Here is a 22,183-nt window from a genome sequence, read left to right as displayed (position 1 = left end):
CAGAAACGTGTTCAAAACCTAACAGAGAAACACATAAGTGTTCCTACCTCCAAAGCTTTGTCATATTGTTTATTAGAAATGTATAGTTCAGCTGCAATGTTAACATCTTCCATGGAGACTAGGCCCTGGTGCTTTGAGAAAGCTTCTTCAATTATGTTAATAGCTGAAATAACATCATTGGCTTCATAGTAACTCCTAAAAAAATAATGGCAAAATGGATAAGAGCTTATTTAATTCAGATTATAAAATTCATTTTCTTACACAGACCCTCTAACTATTAACTATGATTTTCATCTTCTTAAAAGTTTGGGAGGAGGAAAAAAACTCTTCTTTAAAATCATAATCAGAGCTGATCCAGAGAAAAATGTGTAATGTCATAACATTAAGCATCTCAGTCTCCCAAAGCTACTTCATATCATTCTAGCTCACTTCCTCTGTAATGCAATACCAACAACTTTCCTACCTCAATGGGATCTACAAAGCATTGATCCTACCATTCTTTCACTGTCTCTGCACCCTTCCTGTCCTCACTTTCCTCCTCTGTGATCCAACATTATAATTACTCCATTGCACATCTCATTTCTTCTGTTCCTCTCTCCCTTTAACAAAATCATCTGATAAAACTCCAACCCTAGTTAATCCAAATATGCCTGCACCACCAGCTGCCCAGCTGCCCATGCTCACTAAACTCTAAATTAATGACCACTAGCCTCAAGTGGGCCCATGGTGCTGGTCAGCAATCTTACTACAGTTACCAGTCCAGTACTTCTCAAACTTGAATGTGCACACAAGTCAACTGGGAATCTTATAAAAAGGCATATTCTGATCCAGTAGTGCTGGGGCAGGGTTGAGATTCTACATTTGTGACAGGCTCTCAGGTAATACAAATGCTTCCGGTCTGTGGGGTAGCAAGACCTCAAGGACCCAGACAGCTATTTCACATCTTCTCCTCTCCAAACCCACAAGTCTCCCATCCTCACTCTCAGCTGATGACCTCACTTCTTATTTTACAAAAAGACTCAAATCAGACATCCCACATACGCCCAACACATCTACCTACTACTACCTACCCATACCCATGGCCATATCTTCTGCCTTCTCCTTTTATCATAAGGCCAACCCTCAACTAGATCCCATTCCCTCCAATTTATTCAAGGATATCAACCAAGCAATTGTCCCTTCTCTCATGAATCTTCAATATGTCCCTTGGTTGTAGATCATTCCCACCTGAATACAAATATACCGTAATTTTTCCCAACTTAAAAATTGTCTCTTGTCCCTACAACCCATTCCAATTATCTCCCCATTCTTCTGCTCCCCTAGTAAATTTCTCCAAAGAGCTGCCTTTCCCCCAGACTCCCCCAACCCATCTCCAATGTTCATACTTAGTCCTCATTTTATGTGATCTACTTGCAGTATTTCACACAGATGGTCATCCCTCCTCCTTGAAGTGCTTCCTTCAGTAAAAAATTCTAGAATATCATGTTCTCCTAGTTTCCTCCAAGTTCACTGTCCATTTCCTTACAGCCTCCCTGCTGTTTCTTCCTCATCATCCTGACTTCTAAACACTGTAGTGCCTCAGGGTTTAGTTCTCAGAACTCTTTCCTTCTGTTTCCCCTCCTCCTGCCCCTCCCCCCATCTCTCTCTCTCTCTCTCTCTCTCTCTCTCACACACACACACACACACACTCACACACACACACACCTTCCCTCATACCCAATACATCAGAAAATCCTTAGAGCTCAGCCTCCAAAATACAGCCAGAATCTGGTTATTTCTTACCACCTCCTACGGCTTTTACCCTGGTCCAAGCTACATTATCCCTTCCATGAATTACTACAATAATTTCCTAACTGTTCCCCCCTGCTCTATCCTTCCCATTACTCAATCTATTCGCAAAAGAGCAGCCAAAATTGATGCATTTAAAATTTAAGTCAGATCAAGTCACTCTTCTACTCAAAAACTTCCAATGGCTTCCAAACTCACTCAGATTAAAAGTTAGAGACCTTATAATGACCCACAAGGGCCGAGGGATCTTTTCCTGATACCTCTCTAACATTACCCCTTCCGGCGCTCCCCCTAAACCCTCAGCTTCCATGTTGTTCCCTGAGCATACCTTTGTGCTTGCCATTTCCTTTGCCTATAATACTCTTCCCTAATATCTATTCCCGTATCTCCTTCAGTTCACTTTCAGGTCAGTATGACCATAACATAAAGAATTAAGTCCTTCTCTAATCCCCCGATTTAAAATAACTCACTCCTGTTCCTCAACTTATCTCTCTTCCCTGCTTCATCTTTCTTAATATCACTTAACCAACATCTGATATACGACATATTTAGTTGTTTATTTGCTTACTGCCTGTCTCCCCCAACTAGAATGTAAGCTCCAAAACAGCAGGAAATTGTAAAACTCATTCAATACTGAATCTCCTGGTGCCCTGTACAGTGCCTACCTAATACCTAATTTATATTCAATAATTATTTCCAGAGGGAAAGTAGGGACTGAGAGAAAGTCTAATCAATCAGAAGTTATAGTAACAGAATTCCATGTAGGAAGGACTTCTATGGCAGTGGCAGAACTGTTCATTACCACCCTTTCCTGACAAGATTATAAATACAAGTGGAAAACAAATTTACTCTCACAGGCCATCTAACAATTCATAAAGTAGAAGCCTACTGGGCTAACCAGTATGACAGCCAAAGATCTGACTAAAAGAAAGTAACCTGGGAAGATCCTCAAAGTTCATCATATACATCAGGGATTGATTAAGGGTTGCCTCCCCTCAACAAATTTCCTAACAACACTTCCAGTATTCCTACATAGCCCATCTCTGAAGCACAGTGAGTGATCTCACGGCTAAGCATCTTCATGACAATGGCCATGGAATTAACAGGGTTAACCTAAAATACCCAGATCATAGATTAACATGGTTAATCCTAGGCTGAAATAGTAGACATCCTAGAAGAGAAAGCATACAAGGCATTATGTAGCCAGAACGTTCCCTGCCTTGTTTTGCTGCACAGCATATCAGAGAAGAGAATGTAGTTGGGCATATTTTAGAATAAAATATATACCATAGTCAGTAGCATGTGCCAAATCTAAAGAAAAATTTTCATCTTAAAATGTTATTCTAGGGCTTCCCTGGTGGCGCAGTGGCTGACAGTCCGCCTGCCGATGCAGGGGACATGGGTTTGTGCCCCGGTGCAGGAGGATCCCACATGCCGTGGAGCGGCTGGGCCCGTGAGCCATGGCTGTTGAGCCTGCGTGTCCGGAGCCTGTGCTCCGCAATGGGAGAGGCCACAACAGTGACAGGCCCACATACCGCAAAAAAAAAAAAAAAAAAAAAAAGTTATTCTAGTACAGGCTCAAGATAAAATGATTAAAGAAGATCTCAGAGCACAAACATTTCAATAGCACATTTGCAATAATTTAATATTACTGCAAATGTACCTAACTTCAACTAAATTATGAAAACCTGGGAACCTAGTCATCGTTTCAGAACATGCTCCATTTTTAAACTTCTGAGCATGTGAAAGATAACCATATATCCAAATTTTTCTAAACAATCACACAGTTGACTTGGAAACAGAAAAGTACTGGGGGGGAAAACCTCTATATTTAAGCACAATATGAAATACAAGAAGCAAAACACTTCACTGAACCTCAATAAAAAGTATATTCACATCAAATATATGCTTTGATTTCTAAAATAAGATGATTAATGAGGGCATTTATATATATTTCACTTTGAACTTACTTTGCCATATCTCTGGACAATTGCATAAATCGTTCTCCATCAGACGGAGACAAAAGGTTTAAAATACGCCTATAACCATCCATTGCCATTTTGTGATCTCCCATCTGTTCATAAAGGCTTGATCGCTCCCACAGATAACGGACATTAGTAGGTTCATATTTAAGTGCTAAAAAGAAAAAAAGGAATATAAATAATATCATAAAAAGGGGTTCATGGTACCTGGGTGTGACCCACCTTCTTTTCAGAAAATCTATTAAACACTCTAAACTAATTCTCCAATACAACCAAGTGGGTTATTCTGGAATAAATCTACCTTCACAGGAACTCTAGACTAGGCTTGATCTAAGACCAAATAGAACCTGAAATCTCCATATTAATCTCCATTTGGTCACTGAAGTCTAATATTAACCCTCAAGGAACAGCTTAGAACCAACACTGATCTTGGTGGGAAACTGAAGGTCCTGTTCTTCAACCAACTTTTGTGCAAATATTAGCTCACAATATAAAGAAAGTTGCTGATAAACAAGAAAATACAGGGAGCCCAAATACTTACCTCTGGTATAACAGAATATAAGGAATAAATATATTTCAGCTAACATCACCCCAGAAGAGCAAGTACATTGATCAAAAAACCTATTATACAACATTTTATCAAAGGAAACGAGAAAAACACTTTTATTACCTTTTGTGTAGCAAAAAATAGCCTGCTTAATATTGTCTTGTTCCAGGGACATTTCTGCCAATCTAACCCATTCTTCAGTGTCACTGGGATTTAAATGTGCAGCAATCAACTCAAACTGCAGTGATTTCTCCATGTCACCTTGGTCCTCATATATCATAGCAAGAGTAGAAAATGGCTCATAAGCCAAAGGAGCTATAATGAATATGAAAAAAAGAATTCCATTGGTTGAGGGAAGAGGCTTGAGCTGATGTCAATTCCATGTTTCACACTATGGATCCTTTCTCTAATATTTAAACTTTTTAAATAACATGAGCAGAATTATACAAACCACTTAATGGAATTTAGAATAAACAGTAGAGGGGATTCCCTGGTGGCGCAGTGGTTAAGAATCCACATGCCAATGCAGGGGACATGGGTTCGAGCCCTGGTCTGGGAAGATCCCACATGCTGCAGAGCAACTAAGCCCATGCGCCACAAACTACTGAGCCTGTGCTCTAGAGCCCGCGAGCCACAACTACGGAAGCCCGCGCGCCTAGAGCCCGTGCTCCGCAACAAGAGAAGCCACTGCGATGAGAGGCCTGCACACCGCAACGCTTGCCGCAACTAGAGAAAGCCTGCACACAGCAACGAAGACCCAATGCAGCCAAAATAAATAAATAAAATAAATTTATTTATAAAAAAAGAATAAACAGATTATATTTGCTTTAGTATATTTTCACATTTTTAAGATACTCTTTTCTGTAAGCAGGTGTAATTTCATGAAAAACCCTACTCTCTACCATGCCCCCTTCAAGAAAATCCCCCTTTGCTAAGGCTAAACAAGGCTCACTAACTCAGCAAGTTCATCCTAATGAGCATCAGCCATATCAGTGGGGTTAAATCTTCATGATCCGGCTTCCACACTGAAGGAGTATGGGATTAATGGACAGAAGATACATAAGTAGCACCTAAATCCAGATTATCAAAGTGAAAGGTTAATCCACATTTCTGAAATAATGTTTTTGAATTGAGGTTCTAAGATCACAAGGGATTAAAATCAAAGGTAATTGTCAAAATAAACAATTATAAACAATTGTTTATATTTATAAACAATTATAAAATAAAGGAACAGATAATACTGAAAGTAGGAAACAAACAAAATATCCTAAAGGAACAAATTCGATTAATCTTATTTCTGATGGGGTAAAAGAGGAAAAGCAGCGCCCTCAAATTACTCTAATGAATAATCCAGGAATCTTACAAGATTTCTAAAAGGACCCTAGACTAAATGAAAGGAAATGACAAAATATTGAAAAGATACATTGAAAGTTCACTCTAGTACAACTATCCCTGCCACTATGCAGGGCATCATTTGGCAACACATCAGGAGAGCAAAACAATAAATATAAGTGATTAGTCAAAAAGTGACTTCTGAAGATATCCTTCAGTATGCCTGAGGTTTGCAGTTTAATGGAAAGATGACAAGTGTATACTGTGTCTTTTATCAAAAAGTAGATTAAAATAATCTAACACTGTCTGATTTGGAAAATAGAAGATAAAAGAATACTCTTCAAAGTGGTTTTAAAATAATTTGTTCGCCATATTTTAAAAAGACTAATACTATAAAAGCCTAAAGCTCCTAAAATGAAACATTCAAAAACACACAAATTTTAAAAAAGCCTGTAAGAGTTCAATAAATATTAATGATATTTCATTGAATCATACTCTGCGATTTTCATTTTCTTGGCAATGATACCTATTCAATGTGAAAAGTGGTAAATCACTGTTATCACAATCACCTCCAAGCTTCTGAATATATTTTCCAAATAGCACAGTGAGGTGCTCCTCCGTTTGTTTTAAAAGTCAGACTATTAGGGCTTCCCTGGTGGTGCAGTGGTTAAGAAACCACCTGCTAAAAAAAAAGAATACACCTGCTAATTCAGGGGACACGGGTTCAAATGAGGCAACTAAGCCCGCATGCCACAACTACTGAAGCCCACATGCCACAACGAAAGTCCACATGGGCCGTAGAGCCCATGCTCTGCAACAAGAGAAGCCACCGCAATGAGAAGCCTGCACACCGCTACGAAGAGTAGCCCCTGCTCGCTGCAACTAGAGAAAGTTCACGCACAGCAACGAAGGCCCAATGAAGCCAAAAATAAATACATTTATTAAAACAAACAAGTCAGACTATTAAACTGCTATTGTCAATAATCCCCACATTAAACACCTTGTCTTATGATTTCCATGCACATCAATATCGCCTCTTCACGTTCTCCTCGAGCAAAGCGAATGTTGGCTTCACCCATGAGACCTCTCAGAGCTCTGGGAAGTTTACTCCGAGGCCTTTTCTCCTGTACAGAACAAAAATGACATTTAGATTCAAACAAAAAACAAATCCAACAAAACTTTCCTACAGTAGCAAGTTCAAGTCACAGTAAAATATTTAAAGAAAGCAAAAATCAAACTGGTCAGGCATTACTAAATTACTAATTAGAACAAATGTGGAACTGGATGCTATAAAATGGATTTATATGTCAGGAGATTTATGACGCAATCTACTGAAGATTCTCCTTTCAAACTTATCTACTCAGAATGAACTTGGTTAAAAGAATATCAAGTTACAATATGGACCTTTTAATAGCAAAACGACAGTATATTTTGAGACATGCAATAATTAAAGTTTTACATTTAAAAATCTCTAAAATGAAACATAACAAACCAGTAACAGTAGTTGTCTCATAGTGTTTCCTTTCTTACAGTTTGAATTCTTTCAGAATATATGTATAATTTAAAGATTCTTTTTCAATTTCTTTATCACATGTTTACATTCCATTTATAAATACGAAAATAAGAAACACTTTACTTTCATCATTTTCTTGGTTTCACGATTGAGAACCATCTCTAATACAAACACGTCGCCTGCAGTGGGTTGCTCAGGTGTCTCCTCCTCCTCGTCCTCCTCCTCGTCCTCCTCCTCCTCCTCATCTTCATTCTCTCCAAGCATGGAAGCAAAGACCTTGTGAACTGACTTACTGACTCCATCTGATGTTTCTCCTAAAGACAAAGACATTGAGGTTGAAAAGAAAAAAAAAGAAAGCTTCAGCATACTTACTAGTTGCAAGAAAAAACAAACAGTATTTTCTGGAATATAAATTTCTACCCCAGCAATACCAAACTTGAAAGAAAAACACAGACAAATGAACACTCCCCCAAAAAAAAATCCAAAGAGGAAAGCTGTCACAAAGCCATGTATTTTACTCTGCAGGAAGTGCTGACTCATCCTTTAGGCCTTACCCAGACATACAGGCAAAATTAGTGGGAAATCAGAAGCACACACGGTAACTGTTAAAAGCAGAGAGGAAAAAAAAAATAAAAGAATTGTAGGACATAGACCTAAGAACTAAAAAAGTCTGGTGGTACATAACTAGGAGGTATGGAACAGTGGTTTAAGGTGGTACATAACCAGGGGGTGTAGCACAGTAGTTTAAGGTGATACATAACCAGTGGGTATAGCACAGTGGTTTAAGGTGAGGTCTCTAAAGCCAAGCTGTCTGGTTTCAAACTTCATCTCCATCTATCAGCAGCTGTGTTACCTTGGGCAAATTACTGAAGCTCTCTGTACCTCAGTTTGCTCATTTGTAAAAGGGATCAATAATGTCTGCCTTATAGGGTAACTCTGAGGATGAGATGAGTCTTTATATATATGTACTTAGAAAAATGCCCAGCATATAGTAAGGGCTTAATAAATGCTATTATTAAAATTAAAATACTATTATTATTTCAGGAACAAAATAACATGACATATTTCATCTGTATCTGAGGATATCACTACAGTAAAATGATTTTTGTAAGTTCATAATGATTATCTTTTTTTTTTTAATAAATGTATGTATGTATTTATTTATTTATTTTTGGCTGCATTGGGTCTTCATTGCTGCATGCAGGCTTTCTTTAGTTGCATCGAATAGGGGCTACTCTTCGCTGTGGTGCGAGGTCTTCTCATTGTGGTGGCTTCTCTTGTTGTGGAGCACGGGCTCTAGGTGCACGGGCTTCAGTAGTTGTGGCACGCAGGCTCAGTAGTTGTGGCACACAGGCTCTAGAGCGCAGGCTCAGTAGTTGTGGTGCACAGGCCTAACTGCTCCACAGCATGTGGGATCTTCCTGGACCAGGGCTCAAACCCATGTCCCCTGCATTGGCAGGCAGATTCCCAACCACTGTGCCACCAGGGAAGCCCTCATAATGATTATCTTGAATGATCAAGAAAAGTTAAGCTGATGGTGCTTCCCTGGTGGCGCAGTGGTTGAGAGTCCGCCTGCCAATGCAGGGGATGCGGGTTCGTGTCCCGGTCCGGGAAGATCCCACATGCCGCGAGCGGCTGGGCCCGTGAGCCATGGCCACCGAGCCTGCGCGTCCGGAGCCTGTGCTCCGCAACAGGAGAGGCCACAACAGTGAGAGGCCCGGGTACCGCAAAAACAAACAAACAAAAAAAACAAAAAAAAAGAGAAAAGTTAAGCTGAGAAGCCAATTTTCTGTTAAAGCAGAGACAAGTAGCATATTTTAGAAAAGCTACAACAGTTAAAATTTTAAATATATATATATTCAAAAATCCTTAAGCTTATTCACTTATGTGAAATACCTCAAATCCCAAAGATGCTGGATAAATGAGATAGTCAATATACTTAAGGAAGAAGAGAATGAAAAAAACCCACATGTTCTGAGCAACAAATAGTAATTATTATTATGAAGTCATAATGATCATCTTCAAGAATTCTAAACACCCAAAATAAATATGAAAAAACGGTGTAAAATAAATCAATAAAATTTATTACAGTACAGAAAAAAAAAAAGAAAAGTCATATGATCATCTTGATACAGAGAAGCATTTTTTTTTTCTTTTTTGGTCATGCTGCATGGCTTGTGGGATCTTAGTTCCCCAGCCAGGGATCATACCTGGGCCCTGGCAGTGAAAGCGCCTAGTCCTAACCACTGGACCGCCAGGGAATTCCCCCAGAGAAGCATTTGATAAAATCCAACACCTATTCCTAATTAAAATTTTAAGTCAACTAGAAAAGGAAGGGAATACTTCAGTTTAATAAACAGTACCTACAGAAAATTTTCCACAAACACAGTTAACGGTTAATTATTCAAAGTCATCAGGAATGAGACAAGTATGCCTACTATCACCGCTCCTTTCAATATTTTACTGGATGTCCTGGAGGCCCTAGCTAATGTAATAAGGGAAGAGAAATAAAAGACATAAAGATTAAGGAAGAAATAAAACTGTCATTCACAGATGACATGATTATATACATAGAATATCCAAAACAATCTTTGCATAAAAACTGTCAGAATTCATGAATTAGCAAGGTTCCTGGATACAAAGTCTATATACAAAAATTAACTGCAATTTTTATATCAGCAACAATTAACTGAAAATGAAATTAAAAGAAGTCCCTATTTGCCTGGTGCTCAAGAATAAGAATTTTGCAGTAGAATTCACCAATGTATAGGAGGAAAAAGACAATGACTCTAGTGGCCATATATTCCAATTAGCAGACTTTACCTGTTCAAAACTGACCCCTTCCTCTGCTCTGAATACATGTTCACAGTTACCAAAGGTCTTGGTAAAGTTCTGGGACAATACCTTCCTGGGAAATTGGGAGTTTAATATCTTAAAAGGACTGATGGGATTACTTGAGCTGAGGCTAGTATGCCTGACTGCTCATGGGGAGCTAGAATGGGATTCAACTAACCACCTTTTTTTAGGGAGGGCCTAATGGGCACCTCTCAGGGGCAGCTTTAGGTAAGAAAACTGGCAGGCACCCCATGGTGTCTGGTACTACAGTTGCACCTCAAAGATGTGATGATGGAAGAGCAGCTCCTACTCTGAGCAGATAAGGAAGGACTCACATGTTTTAGAACAATTTCAGCCCCATTTTTCACCACACTTGCCTGGCAAGGTAAGAAACTATAACCCCAATTTTCTCTCCTCTTTACCCTTTCTTCCCCACTTGGTCCAAGGAAGCAGTAACAAAGCCTGTTCGTTTTCTGTCCACCCTACTAGTGTTTTCTCTGTGTCAAGTCTTATTTGTTTGGAGGGAAAAGAACCAGCCTCTATTTCTACCCACTAGGACTAGAAAGTTTAATTAAGTTCTCAATCAGACCTTACACCCAAAGCTAAATTCTAACTGATAGTTCAGTATCCCAGGTTACTTGACATGGGTAAATGGATACCATGAACTATCATCAGTATTCTGATCACTAAAAAGGTGTATCAATCACCAGAAATTAATAGATTTGCATAATAATTCATCACTTAGGCTCTCATGAGTTTAATTACTCTGGGCGCAGCAACCAAATACAATACCCGGTCATGCAGAGCTGAGGACTGGATCCTGGCATGAGGTAACATACCAAGATACCTCTTGTGTGTGTGAGGTCCCATATGGAGCCAACTGGCCTTCCACTCTGACATTTCTATCTCATCTCCCATAATTAAAAAAGTGGTTTGGAAGCCACTTTGTATAGAAGTATAATTCATTACAATTTGGGGGAGTATAGTCTAGAAGAATTAGTAATCAAGTGAGAGGGTCAATTTAAAGAATAATGACTCTAAATGGCTCCCAAACAAACGCTGATGTCGATCTGAAACACTTCTCCACAACATAACCCACTAAACTAACCATCATCATAATCAATAATTCAACAAATATTTATTGAGCACCTCTTACACACCAAGCACTATGCTCCTAATAAGCCAGGTATCAATGACAGAATACCACTGCAGGAAAAAAAAAAAATAATGCTTTCACTAAACTATTAGGTACCCTTAACATTTAATGCATTTAAGGTAGGGATCTTAACATACCTTCATTGACATCTTCGTCCTGAGATTTGGTACAGTCAACTCCTGATGATGATGGAACTGCAGAGTCATTTGGATTTTCCTCAGCTGATGACTTGCCTTTTTCCTGAAGACTCTGAGATTGAAAATTAATTAATGATTCCAAAATCAAGTGCACATTTAGCGCTCCCCAGTTGAGAATACAGCATCTGCCTCATTCTCTATTTCTATGACTTGAGCTCTGAACACATACATACTATGTGGAATCTAAATTTGAATATAGCCAAAGCATTTCATAGTACTTAGGTCTCATCCTTCAGGCTGAATCAGTCGTTTGTAAAAAATAATTTTTAAAACCTTGATGATTTCATTAATCTACACGTTGTATCCTTGCTTTTTAAATGAGAAGAGATGGGGCCCTATTAGTTGCATGATTTAGGAAGGAATCCAACAGCTAATCTCAAAAGGTGTAATTACTTTTGTTTTCCCTCGGACTTCAAGTGAGAAGACATGGAAAGTTCACGTATTTCCTCATAAGTCTAAAAAAATATGTCCCAGAGATTTTGTTAACAGACAAAAAAATTCACTCTTTTCTGTGGAAGATTACACCACACCATTGGGAGACTCCTGAAAAATGGAAGCTCAAATCACTCCGTCTAGAAACAGACACTGAGGCCTAAAGAAGAGAGGTGAGTTGCGCAAGAAGACAGTGGCAAAGCTAGGACTAGAACCAGATACTGCCTCCAAACTCTACTCCCCACGCCCCCATTTAATCTACCAGCGTTATGCTACCCTCAAATAAAAAATGCACTATTTGGCAACAGAAAAAAAGGTAAGTGGTTACCACCGAGACAAAAGCTTTTTGGTGGGTGAAATGTTTTGAAGAGGAGCTTAGAACAGGGACGAGATGAGAACCCGAGTTTCGGTAATAAGGGGAAGAAACTGCTGGAAGTACCCGGCCCGCCCCATCACAGCGAACGGGGTTACTGGGTCCCCCACATCTCTCTTAAGTGTTTTAGGGAGACGAGATAGTAGGGAGCATCCTGGCCCATTATCTCCTCACTTTCTTCTCACGGGTTTTTCTCTCTTCTCTCCGCCTTTCGAACTCCTCAAAGGAGATCTTCCCTTCCAGATAGTCGATGAGCTCCGGGCTGAACCCCGACATGTCTGCGGGGATCTGATGTGCAGTTCCAGAAACCGAAACAGAGAAACGGAAGAGCAGAAGCTCCCAGACGCTACCCCCACGCCGAGGCGCTAAAAACAAGGACCCGTAGTCCTTCCGGGAAAACTGCCCGGCCTGCGCCGCAACCGCGGCGCTCGGGTTCCGCAGGAACTTCTGGCCCCGCCTCTTCCTGGCGACGTGGGCGTGGGCAGGACCCGGACTGGACAGCGGCTGGACCCTCCGGGTCGCCGCGCTTGCCGCCGGGCTCAGGCCTCCGGTTTAAGCTTATTAAGGAGTTGGAAAAAAAAACGTGCTTTAAGAAAATGTTCCTTTATCTACATCATTTCCCGCAATTCTCCATTAAAATTCTGACTCTCAATCCATTTCTTTTTTGAACGTTTGTTTTTAAAATTAATTTAATCATTGGTGTAGTGATTTTTTTCCTTAATTTAACCATTTCCTCTGCCACGTGCACGTTCCACTTTCCAGTTCTGCCCTGCCACAGAAAGCTAAAGTCCTCCCACAATTTATGGTTTAACTCTCATCTCCTCCAATCAATGGCACCATCAGTTTTCCCCTCTTCCACAAATCCTCAAGCTGTCCCTTTCCTCAGACTCCTTCTCAGTCTGTAACTAGGTCATCTAGACTTCACGTCCCACCTCTAATTCTCACCCAAATTTTCTTCTTTTCTTAACAGTTAAACTTTTAGAGAGAATCAAATATTTGCTATGATTAGCATACACTATTGCCCATTTACTATACAGGCTGTGTACTGTCTTATGCATATTACATTCATATCTCAAAATAATCCTTTTGGATTATATTTTATTATTTTATGTTATTCCTAATGCCAACGTTCTGAATCTAATACGTAGTAGAGCCAAGATTCAAACCCTGGTCTATCTGACTCCCAATCCCATACTTGGAATTAATATGATATACTGCCTCTCCTCAGTGGAACACTTCTTCAGCTCCTACACACTCCTGTGGTTTACATTTTACCTTGTCTTATAACTATTTCTCTGCTGTCCTCTTCTAAAGACACTAGCTAGCTGTCAACATCTTGAGAACAGCACTACCTGATACATCTTTGTGAACTTTCCTCTGTAGGCTAGTAATCTATGTTCAAAACACATTTATGAATTCAGCTGGATGGAACTGAAAGTGCCTTGGGAATGGGCAAGGGATAAGAGGTACGGAATGCAGCTCAGTGCAGCTGAGGTTAGGGACAAGTTACAGGGAGCCTATCACCTGGCTTGGCCATTGGTGCCTCTTTATGACAATCCAAATGAGGAAAAGCAACAGTTGGATGGGAGAATGAGGGGCCAGGACCTGTAAGAGGGGAACTTCCAGGTGAGAGAAAAAATCTCCAGCTGGAAGTCATTCCTTTCTCATGATAAAGGATCCTCAGGGCCCTATCTGGGTATAAAATATGGGAGGCTAGGTGAGTGGGTTGGAATAAGGTAATCCACAGAAATCCCTAATAGGTAAATTCCCCCCTGAATTTCTCCAGGCTGTCAGGGAATTGCATTTGAGAGGAAGCCGAGTCTCTAGTCCTTAGGAGAAAAGAAGGAAATCAAAAGGAGCAAATCTGGTCACCTAGTAAGGAGAATGTTCTCCTAAGACCCAGATGGCTTAGACTAGCTTGTTTGTTATTGGCTGCCTGGAATATGGGAATAACAATTGTGATGATATAGATTCACATTGCAGAGATTTGCAGCAGGAAGCAAGGGGTGGGAGAACATTTTTTCTGCTGTGGAACACCTTGATGATGTGACAGTTTTGTTTTTTTGGTTTTTTTTTTTTACAGGTCAGAATGTAGCAACAGGTCTTGAAATTGGAATCTTTCTGCTTTTCTTTTCTCCACTTTGTTGTAAGTGATGTGTCCCCTGGTGAGTCAGAGGCATCCACATTACCTTGAGATGAAGTGGAATTGTTATAGCAGTAATGAAAATAGCAAGAAGAAACTTTTCAGACTTTCAGACTGATTTCTGAGAATCAAAATGGAATGTCTGAAGAAAGCAGAACATTGAATTTATACCATGACGAGAGCATGAAGAGTACACAGGGAGGGAATGACTCCCTCCTTCCTCAAGGGGAGGAGCCAGGATGGGGTGTGACACTTTTGGGGAGACAATTTTCCCATGGTTCTCTCACTTTTTTGCAAAAACTTGTGACTGCTTTCACTCTGGACTATCTTTTCAAGGATGTCTGGAGAACAAACAGCCTTGAAAGATAGAGATATTGTCTCCCTCTGGGACAGAGGGCAGATTTGTTTTCTGACCAGTATGATAATATTTCCCTCTGGGGCAAAGGTTGGGCATGTTTGGGCATGTAGCCCCCTTGTAAGAGTGGGGATTTCCTAAGTTTGGGGTTCCTCAACTGTGGCACAAACCAACTAGTGCCCAGTAAACACCTGGACTCACCTCCATATGGCCCCCATGATACTTGGGGGACAAGGAGAACCAACAGGAATGTAAAACACATGCTGCCTGCTGAGCCATGAATAATAAAGTCTATTGCCTTAGACCCACTGGTCTCAGGGCCCACCAGGATCTGTGAAATTGCAGCACCCAGTGTGTAGCTTGCAAATCAGGTAAAATCTCACACCCTTAATAGTTCTTGACCACACTAGACCCAGGATAGGGGACAACAGGCCATGTCCTAGGGATGGGGAATGGAATGCTCATCAAAGAGGAGCAGAGTCAGTGTTGAGAGGCTGTCAAGGACCTATGCAGAGAAGGACCACAGACCCCTTGGGAGCCTAGATCACCTGCAGAACACTTATTTTCATTGCAGGAAACACTACACTTCTGCTGTTTTCCTAACGACAGTTCTCGGCCAAGGACAAAATCGCTTCCCCAGTGGCCTTTTAGAAATGTGAATAGGGAGGTTTTGGTGGTCAAAATAATAGCGCAGGGGTGGGGAAATCACTAATATACCACTATACATTGTCTGGGGACCAGGTGTGCTAAATGGTCACCACGAAGACTTGTCCTTCCCCAACTGACAATACCATCACTGATAAGAAACTCTAGTCTAGTGGAGTGTAGGCCTCCCATCAACAGCTACCTGCCAGTTGTGAGGAATGTTCCAGCAGAAGGATGCATGTCCTGCGCTGAGACTTTGCAAGCTCATAGCTAAAAGTCCCCTGTGGATGCCCTTCCTTTTCAGAGGCCTTAAAACTAATAAACATTCCCTTTGTGGAGCTCTTGACAACCAGAGCAGGAGTGGTGAAAGGGAAAGGGAAAGCCAGTCACTGGTACTTGAGTGGAACTGGACAGGGGTGAAGCACTCCCTACCACTCTACCATTTATCTGAACAGGCTTATTTTTATGAGGAATAGCTCATCAATAATTACTTATAGGATTTCCCTGGTGGCGCAGTGGTTAAGAATCTGCCTGCCAATGCAGGGGGCATGAGTTCGAGCCCTGGTCCGGGAAGATCCCACGTGCCACAGAACAACTAAGCCCATGCTCCACAGCTACTGAGCCTGTGCTCTAGAGCCTGCAAGCCACAACTACTGAGCCTGCATGCCACAACTCCTGAATCCCGCACACCTAGAGCCCGTGCTCCGCAACAAGAGAAGCCACCGCAATGAGAAGCCCACACACCGCAACTAGAGAAAGCCCACACGCAGCAACGAAGACCCAACGCAGCCAAACATAAAATATAATTATAAATAATAATAACATATCTTTTAAATGGTAAAACAAAAAAGTCTGGCATTAACTAGAAGCAGCTTCCATTACTGTCTGACTAATAGCAAAATAACACACATTTATTTCAATTCATTAAGTATTTATTGAGTGCTTGCTACATGCAAGGCATTGTACTAGGTGCTGGAGAAATAAAAATGGCTTATATATGATCTTGGCTCACAAATATCTCACAACCCTCCAGGGAAAACACTTATACAACTAATTACAATAGAACATATTGAACCAGATATAGAATCTGTTCTTGCATAAATATTTTATTCTTGATATTGAATATCAATCATCCACAAAAAAGCCACAGAAAACTATTTTGGAATGTACAGACTAGTGTTTTTAGGATTACACTGTTTCCTTCTAGTACAGTGTTCCTTTTGCAGAAATCAGAGAAAATGATGCAGCTCTTCATAAAGAAAAGTAGCTATTTCAGATGAGAATATGAGAATCAGAATGATACAGCCTCAGTTGGGGAGGGGTGGGTGGAGGAAGAGGGTTGGTTATGAAAGAAGGGAAATCCACCTGTTTCTCCTCTCCCTTCCTGAGGTTGTATGTGGAAGAGCCAGAGGTGAGGCATGGCTAGGATATCTGGTGTAGCACAATGTCCACTTCTGAACATCGTGGCAGAGAACATCTCCCAGAGGCCCAAGAGACTCCTAAAATCCCACGTTTCTTTGCCTTCCATTTCAACTTAATTGTGGATATTCATCACTTACTCTCCCTTGATATGTAACTAAGACTGTGAGATCTTTCAATAGCATATGCTGACCATGGGAATGCATCTTCCTTTTAGAAAAAAGATAAATTTAAAACCCAAATTCCTGTTACATATAATGAACTAAAGTCAAAATGAGCAATGTCCCTTTCAAATAAAAACAGATTGATAAAAGGTAAGAAACATAGAAGACAAGCTTAAAGGAAACATAATTTAGAAGATCATTTCTTTTGACTTTATGGTGTTTCTGTAATCCTTGCAATATATGCCGTGCTCTACACTGGTATCTATGGTTATTGACTGAGAAAAAAACCCATGCACGGAAGTCACATATGGCCCAAAGCTCAAGCTGTTTACATAGCTTGAGCTACGTAGACTAAAATGTAGAATAAAATCATTACAAATTAACAAAAATGGAGGGAAAAAACACATAAAAGTTTAGCCATGACCATGAACCAATTTTTCTAATGAGAAGCTTCGTCTGTAGTTTTAAAACCACCAGACATCTGAAAGAAAACATTATAACGAATGGAAAATGAAGATTAACACAAAGACCCAAAGATCAACATAGTTCAGTGAAAACTCTTTTTGTCTTCATTTCCTAATGAGAGTTGTTAGGAAAGGAGAGCTTGTATTTATGAAATATTCTCCAAATCAGAAACTTTGCTTCTTTTGCAAAGTTGAATAATTATTATATTACAATATCACTAACTGGGTGCTTTCTCTTTTTTCCTGCTCTTAAATATTTCCTTGTTTCATGCTCACACAAAAGTATGTATTTGATGTTTTCTCTGATACTTTTTATTAGAAATCCATATATGCAATTTATAGATGAATAAACTAAGGCTTACAAACAACTTGTATGCAATACTGTCTCATACTGAAATAGGTACTTGGTATTAACAATTATTCTGTTTTAGTGTCTGTTACCCTAGGGCCTGAGTGTGAAAAATAGTCAAGGGATCCTTCATTAATATACTTGTGTTTATTCTATTTTATTTTCTCATTGTAGGACAGTTCTCAAGTGCATATACCACATGGTAAATTGCATCCTCTTAGAATAATCATTATTTTTAAAAAATCATCCCATTTAAAAGAGCTAATCATCAAAACCCTTTCACAATCATAATGAAGTGCAACAATGGTTTGCTTCCTCACAATTTCATCCTATGCCCATGAAAGAATGGGAGTAGATTTTAATTATGATTCGGTTCCCTTTATTTATTAATTAATTAATTTTTTTTTTTTTTTTGCGGTATGCGGGCCTCTCACTCTTGTGGCCTCTCCCGTTGCGGAGCACAGGCTCCGGACACGCAGGCTCCGGACGCGCAGGCTCAGCGGCCGTGGCTCACAGGCCCAGCTGCTCCGCGGCATGTGGGATCTTCCCGGACCGGGGCACGAACCCGTGTCCGCTGCATCGGGAGGTGGACTCTCAACCACTGCACCACCAGGGAAGCCCCGGTTCCCTTTATTATTAAGCCAAATGAAAAGCTAACAGACTAGAATCATAGTATATTTTCTTCGACTGCACCATACCTGTTCCTTTTTAAATGGTAGGTATTTATTTGACAGGAATGCTAAAGTAATAAGAATAGTAAAATTCAAATCTTAGACATAAATTTCTAATTTTTTTCCTATGAAGGGCCATCTTTACTAATATTCTACTCTTTTTCCCTCTCTAGGTGAGGAAGTTCAAGCTCAAATATATGCTTAATACTTTCTCCCAATAGAAACCATTCTTTTAAATTTTTACTATCCATTTAATCCAACTGTACAGCTCAATATATTTCTTTACAGATAATTTTCCACATAATTTAGCTCTATGACCTGGTCTGAAAAAAGATATAGGTATAAGTATGTGGTTTTTAATTATATTTCATAATTCTATTGAGTGATAGTTCTACTATTTTAATATATCTCTCCCCAGAAAACTATGCTTTAAAAATCACAACTGTCATTTCTTTTTAAAACCAGACTGTAAAATATATGAACCAAATCAGAGTATTAACAGTGATGAGTATCATCAGAACTGAGCAGTTATTTACATGAGGAAATAAAATCATTTTTCAAATAAATATTTTCTAAACCTCTTTATGACTTTATGACTGAGTTGTATGTTTAGATAGATGCTGGGAATAAAGGGATGAGTTTTACCTGCACTCAGAAGAAACATTCAGACTTTGAGGTAATTGGGGAAGGAGTTTTTCTGTTCTTCATAATCTGCAAATGCAGAAGCAATAAGTTCTGATTGGAAAGAGAGAGGTCCGGGATTCTCGTTCATGGAGGAAATATTTGAAAACATTCCAAGATCAAGACCTCTTCCTTTAAAATATGCCTGAAGGGTTCTGAAAAACTGAAGAGAGAAAGAAAATGTTCAATGTCATTTATCATTTAAACACTCCAAATACTCAAAGATGAGTATTTTTCCCCTCTCATTTCCCCCCCAAATTGACTTTAGAGCTAACCCAGGAGGCAGGAGGTGGAAAATCAGAAACACAAGCTGTGGCTCCTTCTCCCCTTCCCCCTCCTTTCTACCTGACATTTCAACTCTAAACAAAGATAATTCACCATTCTTGAATATCAATTATTTAACAGCCCACAGTGAGAAGATTCATTGGCCATCTCTGAGTACTGAAGTCAGAGATGAAACTGAACTCCACAGTGATCAGAGCTCAGGTGTCTCCTCTCCGATTGATGGTGAGCTAGATCCCAGTCATCTCAGACGTGGGGTTTTCAGCTGTGTATTCTGTGAATACACAGAAGCTGTGCAAAGTGCTCTTTGATTGTTTTAATCCTATATTGGTATATTTCACATCATTTTCTTTAGAAAAACTATATTTTGAAATCGTAATGTCATCATGTTTACTGTATTTGGCATATTTTTAAAAGAGAAGTTTTACTGGTATTTTGAATTCTATTTCCTAGATAACGTTATGTTGAAAAGAATGCCTAGCAAATTGAAAAGAATGCAGGTTGACTTTCAGTTTTTGCAATGGAGCTTTGCAAGTATTGGTTATGTGAGAATCTGTTTTGTTATCAGTTCGACCTAAGCTGTGCAAAACGTAATTCCCTGGTACGCTCTTGATTCTGTATATATCAATATATTAGAAATTAAGGCTATGAAGTCAATATGTATATAATATTTACAAATGTAATGTGCTATGTGTGTATAAGGTCATTTCTAAATATAAATTTGTTTCTCCGTACAGAAACAAGTGTAAATGGGCTAGAACACCGGCCGCTAGGCTAGCAAAATTCTTCTCTGGTCCTGCTGGGGAATCTTCTTAGCCCTTGGCAGCCTCCTCTCCACCGTGCTCTAGCAGAGTGCAGTGTGCATAACTCCAAGGAGGTGCCAATTTCACCCTGCAGCCTGGCATGTCCCAGTGGCTGTTCTTACCAGATCTCGGTTTCTAGGATTGTTGAGGGGCTTCTATTTTTCTTCGTTTCTCAACACGGCTCCATGCACAAGCCCAAGTTGCACCAGGGCAACAGCCAGCAGCAGGAGTGCTCTGGGCATTGTGGAAGGAAGCTGAGTGAAAGGAAGGACCAGGGAAATGTCAATGGCCAGAGAGAGAGATATAGAAGAGGGAGAGAGAGGACAAGGGAGGGCAAAAGTAGAAAAGAGAAAGAGGAAACATTTTTAAAGGGAGACAAAGAAGAAGAAATAGTATATTGGTTCACCTGAATTTTGCAGCCCTCTTTTTTTCCACATTCATTTCTTAATGAACCCCCCTAAAACCAGTTATTAGCTTAAAGGAGTCCATGATAAGGAGAATGTTATACAGTGATAAACAGCAATTATGAATACAACCTAGAAAGTGAGTATGCCTTTTCATCTGAAAAAAATTGCACTTTGTTGTCTCCAAAGAAACTGCAATTCTTAACAATAACAACAAAAAAAGAAAAAACAACCAATCTTAAATTACTTTAAGTGTTAAGACAGCAGTCTTAAAAAAAAAGAGAGAGAAAAGAAAAAAATATACAGCCCGAACTGAAAGATGCACCTTACACACAGGTCTGAGACAGACACACACCACACCAGTGTAAGTAGAGATTGTATCCCACCCCAAGGTGTGAAATGGAAATGAAACACACAGAAAGAGCTAATAGAGCTTACCAGGAGTTTGCTTTTGCCTGGCCCTGGTTGTTTACCCTGCCTACAATCTGCAAGGCGATTCATGGCTACTTATAACCAGTGGATCGGCTGCAGGTGGGAGTCATTGATGTGAGCGGGGGTGGGGGGCTCAAAAATAATGATTCCATTTTCATCCACAGCACAAAGACCCTTGAGAATCACATCTTCAGGCTTCTTCAGGGTTAACAGTGAAGCTATTTGTCCTAAATACAGCAGACTCTCCTCCAACCACTGAACATTTCATTTGGATGTTATAGAACACACAAGGCACTTCCACACGGCAAAATGGCTTTCTCCTTTTTCACTTTTAAGAGAAGGTATATACACAGCAGCTGGGAATATGATAATGATTATCCCACCTAACAGAATGCTCTTTTGGAGCTATCAGCCTTTCAAATTAATCACATTTTTTTAAACAGAAAATTCTATTGCAAGAGACAAAATTGCTCTTTGTGACCCATACCTTATATTTCTTCTTAGAATCTCAAGAAGCTTTACAAGTTTTAAATAGTGGTATGGTTAATCATAATACCCTTTCAAAATAGAGCAAAAAGATAGCACATGTTTTGTGGAAAAAAGAAAACTTACCTCACCTATAGCATCCCCTTGCTAAATAAATGCCATCTGCAGAAAATGGAAGGGTTGAGAAATTGGACTTGACAAACTGAAGTTGCTTTGGTTCCAATAGTTCAGAACAATCCAGAACAAGCTCTTTGTTGAGAAGGCTAGTAATCTGGACCGGAAATTAGAATACCTGGCTACAATCTCATCTTGCCATTTTGACCTTGGGAGGGTCATCATGACCTTCATTTATTCACGCCTTTGTTTATTCAACAAACTTTTACTGAGTGCCTACTATGTGCCAGGCACTGCACAAGGCTTTGGGGATAAAATAGTAAGAATAATAGATTCCCTGCCCTCATGGAATTAACAGATTAGTGAGCAAGACAGACGTTAATCAAACCATTATATAACAAAGTGTATAAATATCAATGATGATAATTTCTATTGAGATTATGGCACTATGACAGGGTAGAAGAGGTGGATTCGATGCAGTCTCAGGGATCAGGTAAGGCTTCTGTGAAGAAGTGACCTTATATCTGGTAGATGAGTAGAGTTACCTAGGCAACCTAGGGAGAACAGAGGGAGAAGAGGTTCAGACAAGGTGAACAACTGTACTAGACCTTGTGGC

General features: G+C 39.8%; 1 protein-coding gene across 4 annotated transcripts in view; it reads right to left on the bottom strand.

The window, feature by feature from the left end:
- The window catches only part of GTF3C3 (general transcription factor IIIC subunit 3), a 39,820-nt gene extending 18,112 nt beyond the window's left edge, over nt 1-21,708 (bottom strand). For 3 of the 4 annotated variants that reach the window (XM_027125277.1, XM_027125287.1, XM_027125280.1), the window contains exons 1-7: nt 12,330-12,584; nt 11,291-11,402; nt 7,286-7,476; nt 6,650-6,773; nt 4,441-4,632; nt 3,759-3,924; nt 48-195 (exon numbers count right to left, since the gene is read on the bottom strand). In XM_027125277.1, coding sequence (XP_026981078.1) covers nt 48-195; nt 3,759-3,924; nt 4,441-4,632; nt 6,650-6,773; nt 7,286-7,476; nt 11,291-11,402; nt 12,330-12,431 — 1,035 coding nt within the window. In that variant the 5' untranslated portion in view covers nt 12,432-12,584. Of the gene's footprint in view, nt 1-47; nt 196-3,758; nt 3,925-4,440; nt 4,633-6,649; nt 6,774-7,285; nt 7,477-11,290; nt 11,403-12,329; nt 12,713-19,010 lie in introns of those variants that run through there. The other variant, XM_027125275.1, reaches the window with a different exon arrangement.
- Nucleotides 21,709-22,183: the final 475 nt, after the last annotated feature.

Source organism: Aethalodelphis obliquidens, unplaced genomic scaffold (assembly GCF_003676395.1).
Source record: "Aethalodelphis obliquidens isolate GAN/ISIS:26980383/991018 unplaced genomic scaffold, ASM367639v1 scaffold2, whole genome shotgun sequence".
Taxonomy (NCBI): domain Eukaryota; kingdom Metazoa; phylum Chordata; class Mammalia; order Artiodactyla; family Delphinidae; genus Aethalodelphis; species Aethalodelphis obliquidens.
The sequence above is the reverse complement of the archived record's forward strand: the minus strand, read 5'-3'. Positions and strand labels throughout refer to the sequence as shown.